Source organism: Saccoglossus kowalevskii, chromosome 14, assembly GCF_978046115.1.
Source record: "Saccoglossus kowalevskii chromosome 14, keSacKowa6.1, whole genome shotgun sequence".
Taxonomy (NCBI): domain Eukaryota; kingdom Metazoa; phylum Hemichordata; class Enteropneusta; family Harrimaniidae; genus Saccoglossus; species Saccoglossus kowalevskii.
Genome location: NC_140654.1, coordinates 12,263,173 through 12,283,111, shown reverse-complemented (window position 1 = coordinate 12,283,111; position 19,939 = coordinate 12,263,173). Strand labels below are relative to the sequence as shown.

The 19,939-nt window shown below is 35.1% G+C and overlaps 2 protein-coding genes and 1 long non-coding RNA gene across 3 annotated transcripts in view; 2 read left to right on the top strand and 1 right to left on the bottom strand.

Annotated features, from left to right (window-relative positions):
• LOC146734455 (uncharacterized) overlaps positions 1-19,939 on the top strand; it is a 396,802-nt gene that overhangs the window by 162,105 nt on the left and 214,758 nt on the right. The gene's annotated exons all lie outside the window — the stretch shown is intronic.
• Positions 2,989-10,536, top strand: LOC102802278 (uncharacterized). Its single transcript, XM_006819184.3, has 3 exons — positions 2,989-3,414; positions 9,095-9,247; positions 9,951-10,536. Exons 1-3 carry the CDS (start codon positions 3,019-3,021, stop codon positions 10,281-10,283), a joined length of 882 nt encoding a protein of 293 aa, XP_006819247.3. The 5' UTR covers positions 2,989-3,018; the 3' UTR covers positions 10,284-10,536.
• Positions 12,757-13,463, bottom strand: LOC102802391 (testis-specific serine/threonine-protein kinase 2-like). Its single transcript, XM_006819185.3, has one exon. It carries the CDS (start codon positions 13,366-13,368, stop codon positions 12,826-12,828), a length of 543 nt encoding a protein of 180 aa, XP_006819248.2. The 5' UTR covers positions 13,369-13,463; the 3' UTR covers positions 12,757-12,825.

Below are 19,939 nucleotides of genomic sequence, written 5' to 3'. Positions count from 1 at the left end.
ATTTTGGGTGTTATTTTTTTGACAGTTTTGTCCGCGACTGATGACAGCAAAGCACTAAATTCTGTAACAACATCATCACAATTGTTTGAATCAATTTTGTTTATAATGTCGCTAATTTCGTTTTCTTTAGCAATTTCAAGAAGTTGCCTATATTTTAGTTTTGCTTCACTGTCCCAGATGTATTTTGCTGGTAGTGGTTTCATGTTCATTTTGACTTCACGTTTTTTTTATGTTAATATTGTTAATATCAATTTTAAAAGACAGAGACAGTGATATGGGGCAGTGGTCTGAGATGCAGGTTAGGTCATGCACTTTGAGATACTGAACATTTTCAAAAATAAAAGTAGATGTGATTGCATAATCAACGGTACTGCACCCATTTGCTGTGTAGCAGGTGTATTTACCAGATGAATCACCAATGGTGCGCCCATTGAGAATAATCAAGTTACTGTCCATGCAAAGCTCAATTAATTTTCTACCAAATTTGTTAGTGTTTGTTTTTGCTTTGTTATCCATGCTACGTCTTTCTCTAAAGTTGTCAGCGATATAGTTATGAGGGAGGGGAATATGTTTATTATTTTCTTCATTTACTAAATCATTAATTAAGCCAACTCTAGAGTTGAAATCACCTAACAGGATAACATCTCCTTTAGCAGAGACATGTGCTATATCCCTCTCAAGCAGTAAGAATTTATCACTTTCATTATTTTTATAAATAGAAGAGTTTTCTGGAGGTATATATATGCAGCCAATATATAAATCACTGCTACGATTAAATAGCTTTTTATCAATTTTACACCAGAGAATATCATTAATATTATTTTCTGTGTTAATTCTAGTGATGAAATGTTTAAATTTGTCCTTGAACAAAACAGCAACTCCACCTCTCCTACATTTTGATGAGTTATTTCCAGACTGTCTATCTTTACGGATTATTTCATAATTATCTAAGACAGCTGGGAGAGAAACTTGGGTTATATCACTATTCAACCAGGTCTCCTGAATACAAATAAAATCTAATGGAGAAATAAAGTTAATAAACTCATGATCCTGGCTCTTATTTTGGATGCCATTTACATTCCAACTACCTAACTTAAAGTAGGGCAGTGCGTTGCTATGAAAATTTCTCATACTTTTTAAATCAAATTCAGGGGGACTAAAAGGAAAAAAAGCTTTAGTATATATATAAAAAAAAAAAAATATTTCGGAAAACAATATTCAATGAGTGTTAGTATAGATATCAAAAAAACTAGAAAATACTAATAAAAAAAAAAAAAAACGCTAAGGACACAAGAGTATGTGTGAACTTGTCGTAGCAATCAATAAAAAACTAAAGTGCAATCAAATGCATAAAAAAAAAAAAAAAAAAAAAAAAAACTATTGGCGTGACAACTACACAGTCAGTTACTAACAGTACTTGTGTACTATTATGAAAAGAAAAGAAAAACAAAACAAAATCGGTTCTGTTGAAAGTACACCCTTGTATGATTGCAAGAGTGGAAAGACAACAATTACTAATCAAACGTTTTCAACGGTAACTTTGGATGTAAAACGGAAATTAAAATTCAAAATCAACTGGTTCTACCAGTTGGAAATTTGCTTTGTAAAACGGCGAAGTAAGTCCACTTTACTCAGAATGTAGGTTACTTTATGCAGGATGCAAGTCTTTTAATTCAGATGTCTTATAAGTTAGCATAGCACTATTTTATTGAATGATATCTGCTCTTGAGTCATGGAAGTTGTACATAACTGAATATTAATTGTATATATATTTGTATATACACTGTATATGGTATACTGTAGAATACTTTATTTTCGCTTGGAATTTATTTTTGCTGAAAGGGTGATTCCGTGAAAATAAAATTCAGCGAATATACTTTTTTCCCTATATTTCCAATTCAACTCGTCAAAAATCAGTGACAATAAATTCCATACAAAACAACCAAAATGCCTTTTCAGCGAAAATTATTTCCAGCTAAAATAAAGTATTTCACAGTATGTGTCTCCCATAATAGATCAAATAAACACTAATGAATAATATTTACTGTGATCGTGGAGCTATTTATAGTCCAGTGTTACATCACAGAGGCCCTAGAACCTGTCATATTTTAGAAAAATAACTTTAAAATAAAAATTAACAAATTTACGTGTATGTGTACATTTACCAATATTGATTTTGTAATATACTGTAAAAGGATTAATTATTCACTGGGTTTTAAATTTGCTTAATTCACTGACTGGAAAATGTGCTAAATTAAAACCCAGTGAATATGTAAAATTTAGCATAGAACACATTATGTAAATGATAAAACCGTGAATTTAAAACCCACAGAATATGACTGAAATAGTAAATCGGCGATATTTGAAATTGTTTCATAAACAGAATGCTAATAGATGATTTTCCGTACAATTGCGAGATCTCGCGAGATGCATGTAAGACGCGCGTCGAACGTCTGCCGCAAAAAACGAACAATTTGATTTCGAAATTCGAGTTTCTGTATTTCGTAGCTCACATCGACCAGCCGATCTTTGACAGAGGAATATTGCTTTCGAATACCCTTACTTAATCGAAATTGTCTATCACCAAATGTGTACAGCACATTATTAAGCATGGAAATGCCCCCAAAATATTTTCACGTTTGTCGAATCCCACAAGATGTTTGACAACAAAATGACGCTATGACCTTTGTTCGTCCTGTTTTTACCTTCGATTTCACACATAACGCGTGATTCTCGTAGTGAACGGATAATGGTCAATTACTATAGTTGTATTGTGGTTTCCAAACAAATGCGAATCTGCAAAAATATTGGTAAAAGGGTGGTCACAAAAAACAGGTAATCTTTATACTCGGGTTGCTCCTATGTTATGCCTTGGGACTGCATAAAAATGGTCACTATAGATGGTCTTTATATAGAGCTAGTCGATAACACAGGTTTGACTGTACAAGTTATTTTCTTATTTTTATTCTAGGAGCGCAACAAGACACGCCTGAAATAGATACATATTCTGATTTTTTGATGACTGACCTAATCAATGGTCTCTATCGCACCACACAGACACTCCGAACAACACTGAGTGCAAAATTACAACTTGTTGACAATGTACCAAGTTTTCCAGTAGCTGAGGCAGTTTTGTTTTCAACCAAACTTAAAGTTAGTGTGATATGTTTTCTAATCGGGATTTTTATTATGTGGTGTTGGATGGAAAAACAACGAGGGAAATATCTTCAAAAGACTATAGCTGTTGCTAAGAGACGACCAAAAACTACTATTGACTCTTCTTACCATAGTCTGCATGTGTTTGGAAAAATGAGCACTCGCATTATCATAATCTCTGCTGTTGCTAGTGTACCATGGGAGTGGATCAGGATGTATCAGAACGAGGTAGCAAAGAAGGCATCTACTTTGTATCAGGTATATCTCCATCTTATCTTTGTCAGTTTTTATTTCAAGAAAAGACTATCTAAAATTCATTAATTATAATACATGTTGTGACTTGTTTCTTTCTCAAGTATAAAAGAATTGATTAGACATGTACCTTACTGTGAAGGCAACATCTCTGATTAAGCCTACTAGTAGTCAGCCATCCGATCAGTGAATTACAGGTTCTTCTCAGAATGTTGTAGAGTAAGGAGCACACAATAGTCTATTGGCTGGTAATTTTACAAACCAGCAAGACATTCAGCTGACTGTTGATCACTAGGGGCAGGGGTTGTTCTAGAAAAAATTGCAGTCTGCAATTCAGCGCCGCCACCAAGTGGGGGAGATAGGGTTCTTCCTATCAGGGTGTGGAGTTTTTGATAATTGTTAGTTAAAATGGAGCATTCTATGGCATCCTTGGGGCCAAAATTACTATAAGACAGGTCACAGTGGATGACTGTGGCCACATGTGATCCCTGGTCAATCAGAATTTTATGGTTGCCAGAGGATCTGTTCCCCAGGGTAAGGGGGCACATGGCCATGGCATGAGGGCACTGCGCCCCTGTTCCCTTGTTTTAAAAAATTCAGGGATGTTGCCTCCAGAATAAGTTAAATCCGGTATGATCTGTTCTTTATTTTATTATGTCTCCCATGTGATACAATGTATGATGCAGCTTGAATGAAAACACTGCGAAGTGACACAAACTCTTCTGAGAAGTAATCACTACAGATCATCTATTGTATGCATTGTGGTCACAGTAACAGTAGTTTTTTCGATAGAATGTAATTTTGATAATCAGAATAAAAATTGTGTGGCGCTCTCATGTACATGTTAAGATACTTTTCTTTTTCTATCTTGTGGCTGAAATGAAGAGTGTGAATTCTTTATTTGTAACGATTGAAAGTTCAATTTAATATTTTTATTGTTACTGTAACTGGTAATTGTTTATAAACTTGCTACATGTTTATAAATTGAAACATGATTTTTTGGTGTCTACATCATGTAATTCCAGTCACCTGACATTTATAAAACACATCTTCACATTCAGTCACCAGACATTTAAAAAACACATCTTCACATTCAGTCACCTGACATTTATAAAACACATCTTCACATTCAGTCACCAGACATTTATAAAACACATCTTCACATTCAGTCACCAGACATTTATAAAACACATCTTCACATTCAGTCATCAGACATTTATAAAACATATCTTTACATTCAGACATTTATAAAACACATCTTCACATTCTATCACCAGACATTTAAAAAACACATCTTCACATTCAGTCACCTGACATTTATAAAACACATCTTCACATTCAGTCACCAGACATTTATAAAACACATCTTCACATTCAGTCATCAGACATTTATAAAACATATCTTTACATTCAGACATTTATAAAACACATCTTCACATTCAGTCACCAGACATTTATAAAACATATCTTTACATTCAGTCATCAGACATTTATAAAACATATCTTCACATTCAGTCACCAGACATTTATAAAACATATCTTTACATTCAGTCATCAGACATTTATAAAACACATCTTCACATTCAGTTATCAGACATTTATAAAACACATCTTCACATTCAGACATTTATAAAACACATCTTCACATTCAGTCACCAGACATTTATAAAACATATCTTCACATTCAGTCACCAGACATTTATAAAACATATCTTCACATTCAGTCACCGGACATTTAAAAAACATATCTTCACATTCAGTCACCAGACATTTATAAAACATATCTTCACATTCAGTCACCAGACATTTATAAAACATATCTTCACATTCAGTCACCTGACATTTATAAAACATATCTTCACATTCAGTCACCAGACATTTATAAAACATATCTTCACATTCAGTCATCAGACATTTATAAAACATATCTTCACATTCAGTCACCAGACATTTATAAAACACATCTTCACATTCAGTCACCAGACATTTATAAAACATATCTTCACATTCAGTCACCTGACATTTATAAAACATATCTTCACATTCAGTCACCTGACATTTATAAAACGTATCTTCACATTCAGTCATCAGACATTTAAAAAACACATCTTCACATTCAGTCACCAGACTTTTATAAAACATATCTTCACATTCAGTCACCTGACATTTATAAAACATATCATCACATTCAGTCACCAGACATTTATAAAACATATCTTTACATTCAGTCATCAGACATTTATAAAACACATCTTCACATTCAGTTATCAGACATTTATAAAACACATCTTCACATTCAGACATTTATAAAACACATCTTCACATTCAGTCACCAGACATTTATAAAACATATCTTCACATTCAGTCACCAGACATTTATAAAACACATCTTCACATTCAGTTATCAGACATTTATAAAACACATCTTCACATTCAGACATTTATAAAACACATCTTCACATTCAGTCACCAGACATTTATAAAACATATCTTCACATTCAGTCACCAGACATTTATAAAACATATCTTCACATTCAGTCACCTGACATTTAAAAAACATATCTTCACATTCAGTCACCAGACATTTATAAAACATATCTTCACATTCAGTCACCAGACATTTATAAAACATATCTTCACATTCAGTCACCTGACATTTATAAAACATATCTTCACATTCAGTCACCAGACATTTATAAAACACATCTTCACATTCAGTCACCAGACATTTATAAAACATATCTTCACATTCAGTCACCTGACATTTATAAAACATATCTTCACATTCAGTCACCAGACATTTATAAAACATATCTTCACATTCAGTCATCAGACATTTAAAAAACACATCTTCACATTCAGTCACCAGACTTTTATAAAACATATCTTCACATTCAGTCACCTGACATTTATAAAACATATCACATTCAGTCACCAGACATTTATAAAACATATCTTCACATTCAGTCACCAGACATTTAAAAAACACATCTTCACATTCAGTCACCAGACATTTATAAAACATATCTTCACATTCAGTCACCAGACATTTAAAAAACACATCTTCACATTCAGTCACCTGACATTTACAAAACACATCTTCACATTCAGTCACCAGACATTTATAAAACACATCTTCACATTCAGTCACCTGACATTTATAAAACATATCTTCACATTCAGTCACCAGACATTTATAAAACACATCTTCACATTCAATCACCAGACATTTATAAAACATATCTTCACATTCAGTCACCTGACATTTATAAAACATATCTTCACATTCAGTCACCAGACATTTATAAAAGATATCTTCACATTCAGTCACCAGACATTTATAAAACATATCTTCACATTCAGTCACCTGACATTTATAAAACATATCTTCACATTCAGTCACCTGACATTTATAAAACACATCTTCACATTCAGTCACCAGACATTTATAAAACATATCTTCACATTCAGTCACCAGACATTTATAAAACACATCTTCACATTCAGTCACCTGACATTTATAAAACACATCTTCACATTCAGTCACCAGACATTTAAAAAACATATCTTCACATTCAGTCATCAGACATTTAAAAAACACATCTTCACATTCAGTCACCAGACATTTATAAAACATATCTTCACATTCAGTCACCTGACATTTATAAAACACATCTTCACATTCAGTCATCAGACATTTATAAAACATATCTTCACATTCAGTCACCAGACATTTATAAAACACATCTTCACATTCAGACATTTATAAAACACATCTTCACATTCAGACATTTATAAAACACATCTTCACATTCAGACCTTTATAAAACATATCTTCACATTCAGTCACCAGACATTTATAAAACATATCTTCACATTCAGTTATCAGCCATTAATAAAACACATCTTCACATTCAGTCATCAGACATTTATAAAACATATCTTCACATTCAGTCACCTGACATTTATAAAACATATCTTCACATTCAGTCACCTGACATTTATAAAACACATCTTCACATTCAGACATTTATAAAACACATCTTCACATTCAGTCACCAGACATTTATAAAACATATCTTCACATTCAGTCACCAGACATTTATAAAACACATCTTCACATTCAGTCACCTGACATTTATAAAACACATCTTCACATTCAGTCACCAGACATTTAAAAAACATATCTTCACATTCAGTCATCAGACATTTTAAAAACACATCTTCACATTCAGTCACCAGACATTTATAAAACATATCTTCACATTCAGTCACCTGACATTTATAAAACATATCTTCACATTCAGTCACCTGACATTTATAAAACATATCTTCACATTCAGTCACCAGACATTTATAAAACATATCTTCACATTCAGTTATCAGACATTTATAAAACACATCTTCACATTCAGTCATCAGACATTTATAAAACATATCTTCACATTCAGTCACCAGACATTTATAAAACACATCTTCACATTCAGACATTTATAAAACACATCTTCACATTCAGACATTTATAAAACACATCTTCACATTCAGACATTTATAAAACATATCTTCACATTCAGTCACCAGACATTTATAAAACATATCTTCACATTCAGACATTTATAAAACATATCTTCACATTCAGTCACCTGACATTTATAAAACATATCTTCACATTCAGTCACCAGACATTTATAAAACACATCTTCACATTCAGTCACCAGACATTTATAAAACATATCTTCACATTCAGTCACCAGACATTTATAAAACACATCTTCACATTCAGTCACCTGACATTTATAAAACATATCTTCACATTCAGTCACCAGACATTTATAAAACATATCTTCACATTCAGTTATCAGACATTTATAAAACACATCTTCACATTCAGTCATCAGACATTTATAAAACATATCTTCACATTCAGTCACCAGACATTTATAAAACACATCTTCACATTCAGACATTTATAAAACACATCTTCACATTCAGACATTTATAAAACACATCTTCACATTCAGACATTTATAAAACATATCTTCACATTCAGTCACCAGACATTTATAAAACATATCTTCACATTCAGACATTTATAAAACATATCTTCACATTCAGTCACCTGACATTTATAAAACATATCTTCACATTCAGTCACCAGACATTTATAAAACACATCTTCACATTCAGACATTTATAAAACACATCTTCACATTCAGACATTTATAAAACACATCTTCACATTCAGACATTTATAAAACACATCTTCACATTCAGACATTTATAAAACATATCTTCACATTCAGTCACCTGACATTTATAAAACATATCTTCACATTCAGTCACCAGACATTTATAAAACACATCTTCACATTCAGACATTTATAAAACACATCTTCACATTCAGACATTTATAAAACATATCTTCACATTCAGTCACCTGACATTTATAAAACACATCTTCACATTCAGTCATCAGACATTTATAAAACATATCTTCACATTCAGTCACCTGACATTTATAAAACACATCTTCACATTCAGTCACCTGACATTTATAAAACATATCTTCACATTCAGTCATCAGACATTTATAAAACACATCTTCACATTCAGTTATCAGACATTTATAAAACATATCTTCACATTCAGTCACCTGACATTTATAAAACGCATCTTCACATTGCAGGGAGTTCCTGCTGAATGTTTGCCGCAAGACATTGGTGTATGGCTGTCAATCAAGTCATGGTTGTCATGGCAGTTCACCTGGGGACATGACCCTTGTTATAAATATCACCATGCTCTGATAGTAGATCCTGTATGGGAGGTCACACCAGTTATGGTAATTTGAAATCTCTTAATTATGGAAACAAAAAACAAAATGGGTCACCAAACTCGAACCCATGAAAGTAATTATGTTTCAGTCTTATCTGCATTTGTTAATTAATGGTACAAATGGTAATGAATTATGAACCCGCAAAATCAAGAATTCTACCTTAAAAAGATATGCACAATGTGTATTTCAGGGGAACCCAAACAATATATTGTTTTTAAACATGTTGTATATGTTGCAGGGGACACAGGGTTTTTTCTAGAAAAAAACTGCTAGAGGGAGCACTGCAATCCATGGGTGCCACCAAGTGTGTGTGGGGGGGTCCTCCCTACCAGGGTGTGGAGTTTTTGATAATTCTAAGTTAAAATAGAGCATTATATGGCTTCCTTGTGGCCAAAATTACTATCAGACAGGTCACAGTTGGATACTGTGGCCACACGTGATTTCTGGTCAATCAGAATTTTATGGTTGCCAGAGGATCTGCTCACCAGGGTAAGGGGGCGCGTGGCCATAGCATAAGGGCACTGTGCCCCTGTTCTCTTGTTTAAAAAAATCCCTGGGACATATTGAACAACACAACATGCTGCACTTTGAATCTTTAAATCATTGATAAACCTCTGTTTTTAAAACATCATTGAATCAATAACATAAACATAACAATATCAATACTTATTTATTTAATGTCATTGCGTGGTATGTATGTATATTTCAGGCTGTTTGTGCTGCAGTTACGAGATGCTTAACTAAACCCTTAGAAATTATAGCTACTGGGGTAGGACAGAGTCTGCAGAGGCTGTTCACCGAAATACCATCTCCATGGCAACCAGTGATTCTGATTTCTGTACTTCTGATTACAGTTTTGTTTCTCATCATGATCTGCAACTACAGATTCTCTATCCCACTATTCATGTCTCTGGAACCAAAACGCAGAGATATGCCACCTCGAAGACGCAGTTCGCGCATCAAAGCAGCAAATAGTACCAACAAATATAATAATCTGTCTTTGTGTGCAACACCGAAAAATAAAAGAATTGTTGACAATTGACAATATTTAGTTAAAATAAGGTAATGCACAATATTTAGTTGTGGCGCCCTCATGCAATAATTTTTAGGATACTTTTGTTTTCTATTTTGTGGGAGGGGCTGGATATTAAATAAGTTCAGAGCTATTTAAAGTTATTAGTGCAATACAGTGAATATTTATTGAGTTTTTACCGATAAAATTTGAAATTTCATGTTCTTACCATAGCAGTGGACATGAGAAAATAAATAAATAGAAAATGTTTACACATGAGAAATTTGCACAGACATTCAAGGACTCTAAATGATGTAATATGTGAGTAGACTACATTGTATTTCCTGTTCCCTGCGAGACCCCACATTATGCAAGAGTGTAAAAACAGAACAAATGAAGATTATAGCGTCATAGTCACGTCAAAAGACTGCCTGAGATTCGACACATGCGAAGGTATTTTTGGGATATTTTATAATGTGCTATACACATTTGATGTTGGTCAATTTTTGATGAAGTAAGAGTATCTCGAAGCAATATTCCCCTCTCAAAGATCTGCATTTGACATTGAATATTAACAAAATATTCAAAATCAAATCGTTCGTTTTATTAAGGCAGACGCGTGTTCGGTTTGCACATTTCATAATACTATACGCAACATCTTGCACCACTAGTAAACAGAAAATCACCTATTACTGGTATGTACTATGAATTCAAAATGTATATACTTCATCAAAATAACGTTGTTTGTTAGCAACAAAAATAATGTTTTTATTTCACAAAATATAGTAATCCATGGTATAAATGTGCGATATTGAACAAAAAACTTTTCCCCAATGCAATAGTTGCAAAAATGTGCTGCCATAGTTTCAGTATACTTCACCTACAACACCCCTTCCTATTTGTAAGGTGAAAAACCACATTGATCATCCTCAAAAGGATTTACCAGTTCTTTGTATACAGTAAAGGGGTTAATTATTCACTGGGTTTTAATTTTGCTTATTTCGCTCACTGGAAAAATGCGCTAAATTAAAACCCAGTGAATATGTAAAATTTAGCATAGAACACATTATCTAAATGACCGTGAATTTTAAAACCCACTGAATATGCCTGAAATGGTAAATCAGCGAAATTTAGACCAAGTGAAAATTAGTCATTTCACAGTATTACATTATTGTATATTATGGCTATGATATATGCAGTATATAATTCTTAATTGTCCTCTTTTGTTAAAAATACTGAATGGTCTTTTACTTTTTTATAATAAAAATGAAATTTCTATGATGTGTAATTATTAGTATAAAAATATTAAATATATTTCTCACTCAGCTGTGTAAGTTTTATTTATCACTGCACTCTGGGAAAAAAATACACATGCATCACCATTTTTTGTGATGTCAAGGCAAAACTAATGGTTGAATCTAGCTGTACAGGGTGTTACAAACATTTGTTTGTATACAATGGTTTTTCTTGATAAATTGCAATAAAACGCATTACGAGTGTAGTTTTTAGGATAGATCTGAAGCACAGTGCCTGCAAACCATAAATCTGTAAAGCAATCTTACCTTGCAATACTAAGAAATTGTAATACTTTAAAGATACATGATTCTTTTTTATGATGTTCTGAAATTTAATATTCCAACAATGGTACCAGTTGAGGATTTACCCCTAGATATGTACAGTGTTTTCTCCAGGAATTTTTGATAGCATGGTGGCTCATTTGCAAGACTTTATAATTACCGTAAAATCTGTATTAGAAGCCGCATCCCTAATAGAAGCCGCACCCATTCTTTTTGAACAACTGAGACCTAAAAATTCACCGTTTCTCATATGTGTAGATGCTCTAATAGAAGCCGCATCCCCTCTGTTGCATTGTACCATTTTATTAGAAGCCGCGGCTTTTAATACAGATTTTACAGTACCAAGTAATTAATTAATTAATTTATTTAAGTACATTTTGGAACTATAGCCTTCATTGGCATAACAATAATTCCTATTTTCTTGTAAGTTTGAGCATGGCAACCCTACTGTGCTTAAAGATGCCTGTGATTATTGGTATAGAATGCTTGTACATGGAATTGGAATATGTGTATCACATGGTCTTTGGAGCCTTAACTTCAAAATATAAAATAGAATGGTGACAATTGTAGATACAATGTAGGACAAACAGCAATTGCTTGACAATACTGTTTACAAGAAAGATGAAAGCCTTTTCTGTATGAGAGTCTCTGGGAAAGTGAAATACTACTGCCCTCTGTCAAATGTTTTGATAGAGGGTGACGGGGTCGAGATGAATCACTTCTGCTGGTTTGACTTGACTCGACTCGCTAATGCAACATGTTTGTTTTTTGCTTTTGTTTTATATTTGCCCCCAATTTTTTATTCAAGCCTACCCCCCTACAGAAATATTGGTCTAAACCTACTACAGTGTATTTAAAATAAATGCAATAAGAAGTACTTTGATTCACATTTCCTATTTTTATTTGATTATTTTCAGTTCATACAGTGATAGTTTTTAAATCTAAGATCAAAATCTTGTCCAGAATTTGTTATCACCAATGCATTTTGCTTTGATTTAGCTGTTGAACCAATCACTTGCCAAGATGTCATCCAGACTGGCTCGTTTGTCCAACCTAGGCTCCAACATCCAATGTACCAGTGCTTTTACTTCAGGTGTCAGTTTCTTCTTTTCTGGAAAGCTCACTTTGCTGTTGAGCTGCACTTTTATCATGGCTTTGACGTCACTGTCGTCGTATGGCATCATTCCAACTAACATGATGTACAAAATGACACCCATACTCCAGATTTCCGCGGATTTGGGATGGTACGGAATACCTTGTAGTATCTCGGGAGGCGCATACGCGGCGGAACCGCAGAAAGTCTCGCTGAGTTTAGTGTCACTGATGACGCGTGCAAATCCAAAATCGGCCACCTTGAGATGGTCACACTCATCTAAAAGTAGATTCTCACATTTCAAGTCTCTGTGCACAACGTCTTTAGCATGTAAATACTTCAGCCCATCAACAAGCTGCCTGAACATGCTCTTGCATATACCTTCCGGTAGGGAGCCATTTTTCTTAATGTGCTCCAGTAAATCTCCATGCGCTGCCTTCTCCATGACAACACAAACTTTTTCTTCGTGATTCAAAAGAGCGTAAATGCGAATGATGTTAGGATGCCGCACATGCCGGATGATCTCTAATTCACGTGGCAAAAATTTTGTTCTGAAATCATCTGGAGCAAGCCTACGGTTAATAATCTTAACTGCTACATTTTTGTCGTGCTTTTGAGAATAGGCTTCTTTGACCTTGAACAAATAAAAAGAAAAACTAAATAAAATAAACTTCAAAGAAAGAAATAGATACCTAAAATAGACAGTATTTTATTTTACATGTCATTTTTTTTCATGCTATACTGTTTTAATAACCAATAAAATTGCTTTTTGGGTAGAAAAGTCGAGAAATTTTATTTTATAGTAAATTTGTCCCTCTTCCAGAAAGTACGAGGGTGTGTGACTATTAGAGTTGTGTACAACAGAAAGTGTCAAATCTTCAATTAATTAATGTTTAGAAGTGATATATCATCCCAGTTTGAAGCTGCTTTGTGTTCAGGAAGGACACTTCTCAAAAGCACAATTTGTACGTATGTGAAAAATGAAAACTGTAAAAGTTGCGACCCACACAATATGGGTCGTATGCAAATGTATACAGTGGATTTGAAATCCCCAAAATTGAAATGCTCACTGCATAACTACCATGTTGCTTTAAATAAAAAAATATATCAGTGGGTGGACTTGACAGTCCCTCTGGCCTAATGATTTTTTTTTAACCTAAAATGATTTAATCAAATGCCGCAATGCATTTACGAAATTCTAACCGGCCCTCACGAGAAATGAGATTACGGGATTTTATTAAATTGGACTTGATCATTTTCACCTCAAAATGTTTAGTGTAAAAATGTATTTGTAGGGTATTTTTGGGGGGGGAAACAATTCTGACAAATTTAAAAAAATAATTTGCACTGGAAAAAGTCCTACAGGGATCAATAACACAAGAAAACCCTTTCTGCATGCTTACATCTTATAGAAACAATATTCAACATTGTGAAAAAAATTATTATAGCCAATTTATTATTAAAAAAAATACGCAGCTTTTCTGCCACCACCCCCCCCCCCCACGAGTTTCCAACGGTCTTACGTAAAAGACTCGCTAGTAGTATATCGCCCTCACAATGTACTGATCCGTCGGAGTGCCGCTCTTGTTTTTGTTTGCCGCCGTGGCTGTCCAGTATGTCAGTGGTATGAACCATTCCTTCTCTGGCATTGCCACGGAAAGATTAAACAAATATTAATAATGTTGAAGTATGTCCAACGCCAAAACTAAATATTGAGTGTTATTTTTTTTTTTTTTTTTTCACGTCAGGGGTAGCTGTTTGGTTGACGACGCCACCCCATACCTTGTAGCGTAAAACGACGTCTACTCCACCCCGGCCCGGCACAGATCACCACCACCACTGGTGGCGATACACTGATAACTTATTTAAAAACCGTCTTACTTTAGCATACGCTCCGTCTCCTAAAGTCTTTCCTATTCGGTATCCATTGTAAGATAATATCTGCTCCGCCGATGCCTTCTGGTGAGACGACACAGCCGATGCTGTTTTTTGCATTGTCTTTTTCACTAGCGGATTAGACATTTACATTCGAATTAATTTCCCAAGTAGAGAAGTTGAAAATAGATGTTCACTACACGATCACAACAAGCGATGTAAATACTTTCTAAACAAATGCGAATATAATCACAATTTTTCTTTATCGTTCTCCCCATTGTCAACGTCATATTACGCGTCGATGTTTAGTAGAAGTTTTATTGGTTTGTTCTCGAATGTCCTGCAACGACGCGACGCGCTATAATGGTCGTCATAGCCACGCACGCAGGCGCACACAAAATCATTGGCGCTCTTTGCACAATGACTGCTTGGAATCACCTCGCGGTGACAATACCCGGGGGGGGGGGGCTACTTCCACATTAAGTGGGTAAGGGTGTGAAGCCCACCTCTCGAAAACCATACTCACTTCTAAACCATTTTTTTTCTATTTATAAAACACTTGTGATTAGAAGTGGGTATTAACCCACTTCTAATCACAAGTGTCTTCAGCGAAAAAAACCCACCCAGCTCACAACTTTCGCAACCAGTGAGGGCATCAGGGCAATGCATTTTATTCAGCCTTTTCCAGTATTTGGCTTTGAATATAAGGATCTGTGAAAAAGTAAATAAATGCTACACATTTCTAAACCAAACCATTGATAAATGGCTACCCACTTCTAAACAAAATAACGTGAAATGACACCCCAGTCGGGCGGCACATACCCGTATTGCACTTCTATGGAAGTAGCCCCCCCCCCCCCCCACCGGGTGACAATAGAGCGACGCCTCGTGAAAATGAATTGTCAAAGTTGGCACAGTCGCTGGCTTCTGATTTATTTTGTTTGGGCAAACAACCAAAGTTGGGACAGTTAGCGAAATTGCTTCACCGTAGATGCTGACGTGGTATACGCAGCCACCGTACGACGGAGAACTGAAGCTTGGGTTCCCTCGGGTGGGGTGGGATGGGATCGGAGAATATACTTTGATGCGCGTCGCCCATTATGGTTCTCGTCGTAATCAATGCCACATATTGACGATAAAACCAACCAACAGGTAAAAGAAATGTGATACCCATAAACCCGATAACTAACTGATGATCAGTACCTTGGAGTTGCCGGTTGCATATATATGAAAATATTCGTTCGTTCCTTCTGATTTTGTCAATATAATATTTCATCGTCGAACAATTTATTTTTGTATTTAATTTTAAGAAACTTGAATTAATCATGGCAGACTATTGTAAATGTGTTCTTGGTGACTGTGACTGTGCTTTCCTTGATAAGGCGGGGGAGTCGCCCCCTACGTCGACGGCCATAGCATGTCTTTGTTTACAAGCACGCGTCTACCCATTAGCCTTTGCGTTTGACATGCGTTGTAATAGTCGCTTAGGACGCTATTCCCGAGTGTGCGCAGGTGACCCATCCGCTTTAAAACCGTATTTAAAACAGTGAACAGTGTTGGATTCAATCAGTTGACACAAATAGCATTTCCAGTGGTCTAATTAATATTCGCGGAAAAACTTTCAACGTGGAGTTGAGCAGGTGTATACGACAACCGAGAAAGGTCAGGGGCCATGCTTTTTGAAAAGTACTTTTTTTTCTTCGTATTTTACGTATTCATAATTCACATTTCTGTTTACATTTTATTTTGTCGATTTCACAATTAAAATTAACATAAAACTTAAAAGCATAAGTGAAAATTACATATTTGAAATCCATTTTATACGTTTGTAATTTCACTGCACTTTAAAAATAGATACATTTTCGAAAACTTATTTTTATTTTTGAAAATAGATTTACATTACACTTTACTTTTAAAATTGCATTTTCATTTCAGTTTTGAAAATGACTGGGTTTTTATTTCGATTTTAAAAATGGCTTTGATTTTTTTGTCCTTTTCTCCTGGCCTTTATTTTCAAAAATCCATTTTTAGTCCCCGTTCGGACGCAGTCCGAAAACGGGGACTTATGTTTTGCCCTGTGTGCGTCCGTCCGTGCGTCCGTGATCACCTGTATCTCGAACATGCATGGACCGATTAAGTTCAAACTTCACTCATACATCACACATTATATGGGACATATGCACATGCATTTTTTTCATGATCCGATTAACGATAGCCGAATAGCGGCCATTTTAAGGCCGAAAATGCATCAAAATCGCACATTTTCACCATTCCGGACCCGGATCTCAGTTATGCATGGACGGATTTTGTTCAAATTTGGTACATACATTAAACATAATAGGACCTTGATGCACGTCATTGTTTTTTTGGATCGGGTTCGAAATGGCCGACTGGCGGCCATTTTGTTTTAAAGAATTCAGTTCTGGATCCGTATCTGAGACATGCTTGGATTGATCGAGTTCAAACTTCACACACACAAGGTACATCATGTCACAAATATGTATGTGCATTTGTTTCATGATCTCATTAACGATAGCCAAATGGCGGCCGCTTTAAGGCCGAAAATGCATTGAAATCGCACATTTTCACCATTCCGGACCCGGATCTCAGTTATGCATGGACGGATTTCATTCAAATTTGATACATACATTAAACATAATAGGACCTTGATGCACGTCATTTTTTTTTCGGATCAAGTTCGAAATAGCCGACTGGCGGCCATTTTGTTTTAAAGAATTCAGTTCTGGATCCGTATCCGAGACATGTCTGGATTGATCAAGTTCAAACTTCACACACACAAGGTACATCATGTCACAAATATGTATGTGCATTTGTTTCATGATCTCATTAACGATAGCCAAATGGGGGCCGCTTTAAGGCCAAAAATGCATTGAAATCGCACATTTTCACCATTCCGGACCCGTATCTCAGTTATGCATGGATGAATTTTGTTCAAATTTGGTACATACATTAAACATAATAGGACCTTGATGCACGTCTTTTTTTTTTCGGATCAAGTTCGAAATGGCCGACTGGCGGCCATTTTGTTAAAGAATTCAGTTCTGGATCCGTATCCAAGACATGTCTGGATTGATCAAGTTCAAACTTCACACACACATGGTACATCATGTCACAAATAGATATGTGCATTTGTTTCATGATCTGCTTAACAATAGCGGAATGATGGCCATTTTAAGGCCGAAAATGCATCAAAATCACGTATTTTCACAATTCCAGAACCGGATCTCAGTCATGCATGGATGGATTTTGTTCAGATTTAGCACAATGTGTTGTACATATGCAGGTGCATTTCGGTCATGATCTGCTTTGAATGTATATGTCACTCAAATATGAACGGAACGGGGACGTGTCATTGACAATGACTTGTTAAAAATATAAATTCGGTTTCAAGCCTACTCATCAATGACAAAACGCATATGTTAGCATTTTGTCTTTAAGAAGTCCTGGGTCACCAACTTTTGTTTCGAGAAAATGAGGTCAGTATTTTATCAGCATTAGAACGATTTTACCACTTTGTTCCTATGATGATGCTCTCTGAGCTCGAGGATGGTGGATGCGTTATCCTGATGCGTTATCCTGAATTATTTTAAAATGTTGATGCTATTTTGTTTCGCCGTGTATTCAATTTATATCAGTGTTGAATAATATTTGTGTAAATTTCTCAAAATACAGTACAGTAACTTTACCACATAAAACAATGTTGTTTCATGGTACTACATCTTCATTGTTGCACATACTAAACCATCGTCATTATGCAATTTACGACCAACTTTGAAAAAAAGTTTGAACAGGCTTGTACATCTTGAAGATTGGTTCTGTTTATTCAATTACTGCTCCGGGGCGCGACGTTTCGGGTGGATTTTCATCTGCGTTGGCGGGAACCAGTTATTGTTAGTAGCATATATAATTCACCCTCCTAACTGGGGTCCCAAAGGAATACTTGCACGTTTCTATGATGTACGTGTGTAATATACATACGCCATCTATGTGTGTGAAATTTGTCACGTGGTCATTTGATACTTTGGACACTTTCCACATAAAGACACGTGTACTGCGTCAGTTTCGACTGCAATCAATCCACATGATGGGGGGGGGGGGGTCGATTCGTCCCACAAGTCGATTCGTCAGATTTAAGGTTAGCCCACTACTAACTCACCCATTAAGCACAAAAATATCCGAACGACAAACTTTACACGTGCTCGTCATGCACTGGCATGTGTAATTGTTCGTTACGCCATTTTGTTTTTGCCGACGTTGGGTTATATATGTATATGTTTCTAGTAACCGTGGTTATACTATTTGAATCATCAATTTTACTAAAGAGACGAAGCACTCTGTCGTCTACTCAGCTCTAAATATCAGGAGTCAGTCCCGTTTTGTTGAGTAAATAAGTGGACGCGATGACAAGTTAAAAGGAAAAATAGACTATAAGACTTGAAACAAAAGAGTTGAAGCATGGCTCCGCAATCCCAGGGATTGCACCAGTGCGTCATGGGAAATCTAATTTGCATGGTCCACCCAGTTGTTTACTTGGTACACAGCTGTTATTTCAACCAAAGGTATTTAAAACTTGTCCTCTATTCCCCGACTATTTTCTATGTACATAGAAGTTTTGGAAATATATATATTTGATATATCATATTTCACGTCTTTGGAGTTGTATATATTTATAAGATAAATAAAATGTCATAATAAAACAAATCACACCAAATTTCTCGGATATATTCAAATGTGGAAATATTCGTCACGTGAACAATACACTATTAATATTGACAAGTAACAACTAGTTTTATTCAATACCATGATTGACAGCCGATGCGTGAACGTAATCCAATAATTCGGCAAGATCAGTAAAACACGTCTTTGACAATAAAGTGCAAGGGAGAATGAGCAAATGGTGGAATGCTCAAAAGAAATTGAAATGCAAGTTATGATAGCAAGCGCGTCAGTAACCTATATACAGTTGGTCGAACCCGCAACGTAAACCGACAAGACATGTGATATACCGCACGTCGATGTCAACTTCTTGCACACTGACAAGAAATTGACCCTGCCTAAGATCGTCAAACTGACCAAAAAAATAAAACGGGACGAATGTGAATTGGGACGAGTCGACTTGT